The sequence below is a fragment of the Penaeus monodon genome, chromosome 24 (genome assembly GCF_015228065.2).
Source record: "Penaeus monodon isolate SGIC_2016 chromosome 24, NSTDA_Pmon_1, whole genome shotgun sequence".
NCBI lineage: Eukaryota > Metazoa > Arthropoda > Malacostraca > Decapoda > Penaeidae > Penaeus > Penaeus monodon.
Window position 1 is genome coordinate 35662495 of NC_051409.1, and position 468 is coordinate 35662962.

The 468-nt window shown below is 61.1% G+C and overlaps 1 protein-coding gene across 1 annotated transcript in view; it reads left to right on the forward strand.

Moving 5' to 3' along the window:
• The window catches only part of LOC119588957 (calcitonin gene-related peptide type 1 receptor-like), a gene marked incomplete at its 5' end in the record, with an annotated part of 18177 nt that extends 17734 nt beyond the window's left edge, over positions 1–443 (forward strand). The window contains 1 exon segment of the mRNA XM_037937565.1: positions 241–443. Within this exon segment, the coding sequence (XP_037793493.1) occupies positions 241–443 (203 nt within the window).
• Positions 444–468: the final 25 nt, after the last annotated feature.

A 468-nucleotide genomic window follows, 5' to 3' on the forward strand; every position in this document is an offset into this window, starting at 1 on the left:
TATTCTGTCATCCCTTCCTCCCTCTCTTTATCTCTCTCATTCTCTCATCCCTTCCTCCCTCGCCCACCCTCCTCCCTCCCCTACCCTCCTCCTCCCTCCCCCACCCTCCCCATCCCACCCCCTCCCCCACCCTCCCCCTCCTACCTCCTCTCCCCCCTCCCCACCCTCCTCCTCCTACCTCCCCCTCCCCATCCCTCCTCCTCCCCCACCCTCCCCTTCCCCTCCTCCCCCACCCTCCAGAAATGGCCACCAAGCAATGCACTTCCGTCGGCACCTGGTTCAGCATAACCGAACGCGACGGCCGGCTTCGCGAGTGGAGTAATTATTCCTCGTGCGGAGATCCGGACAAGATCTCATCTCGCCTCTACGTCCACATCACCGCTTACAGCATCTCCGTCGCCGCCCTCTTGCCTGCCCTCTGCATCTTCATGTCCTATAAGTGAGTGTCTTTGCAGATGGAGAACGTTT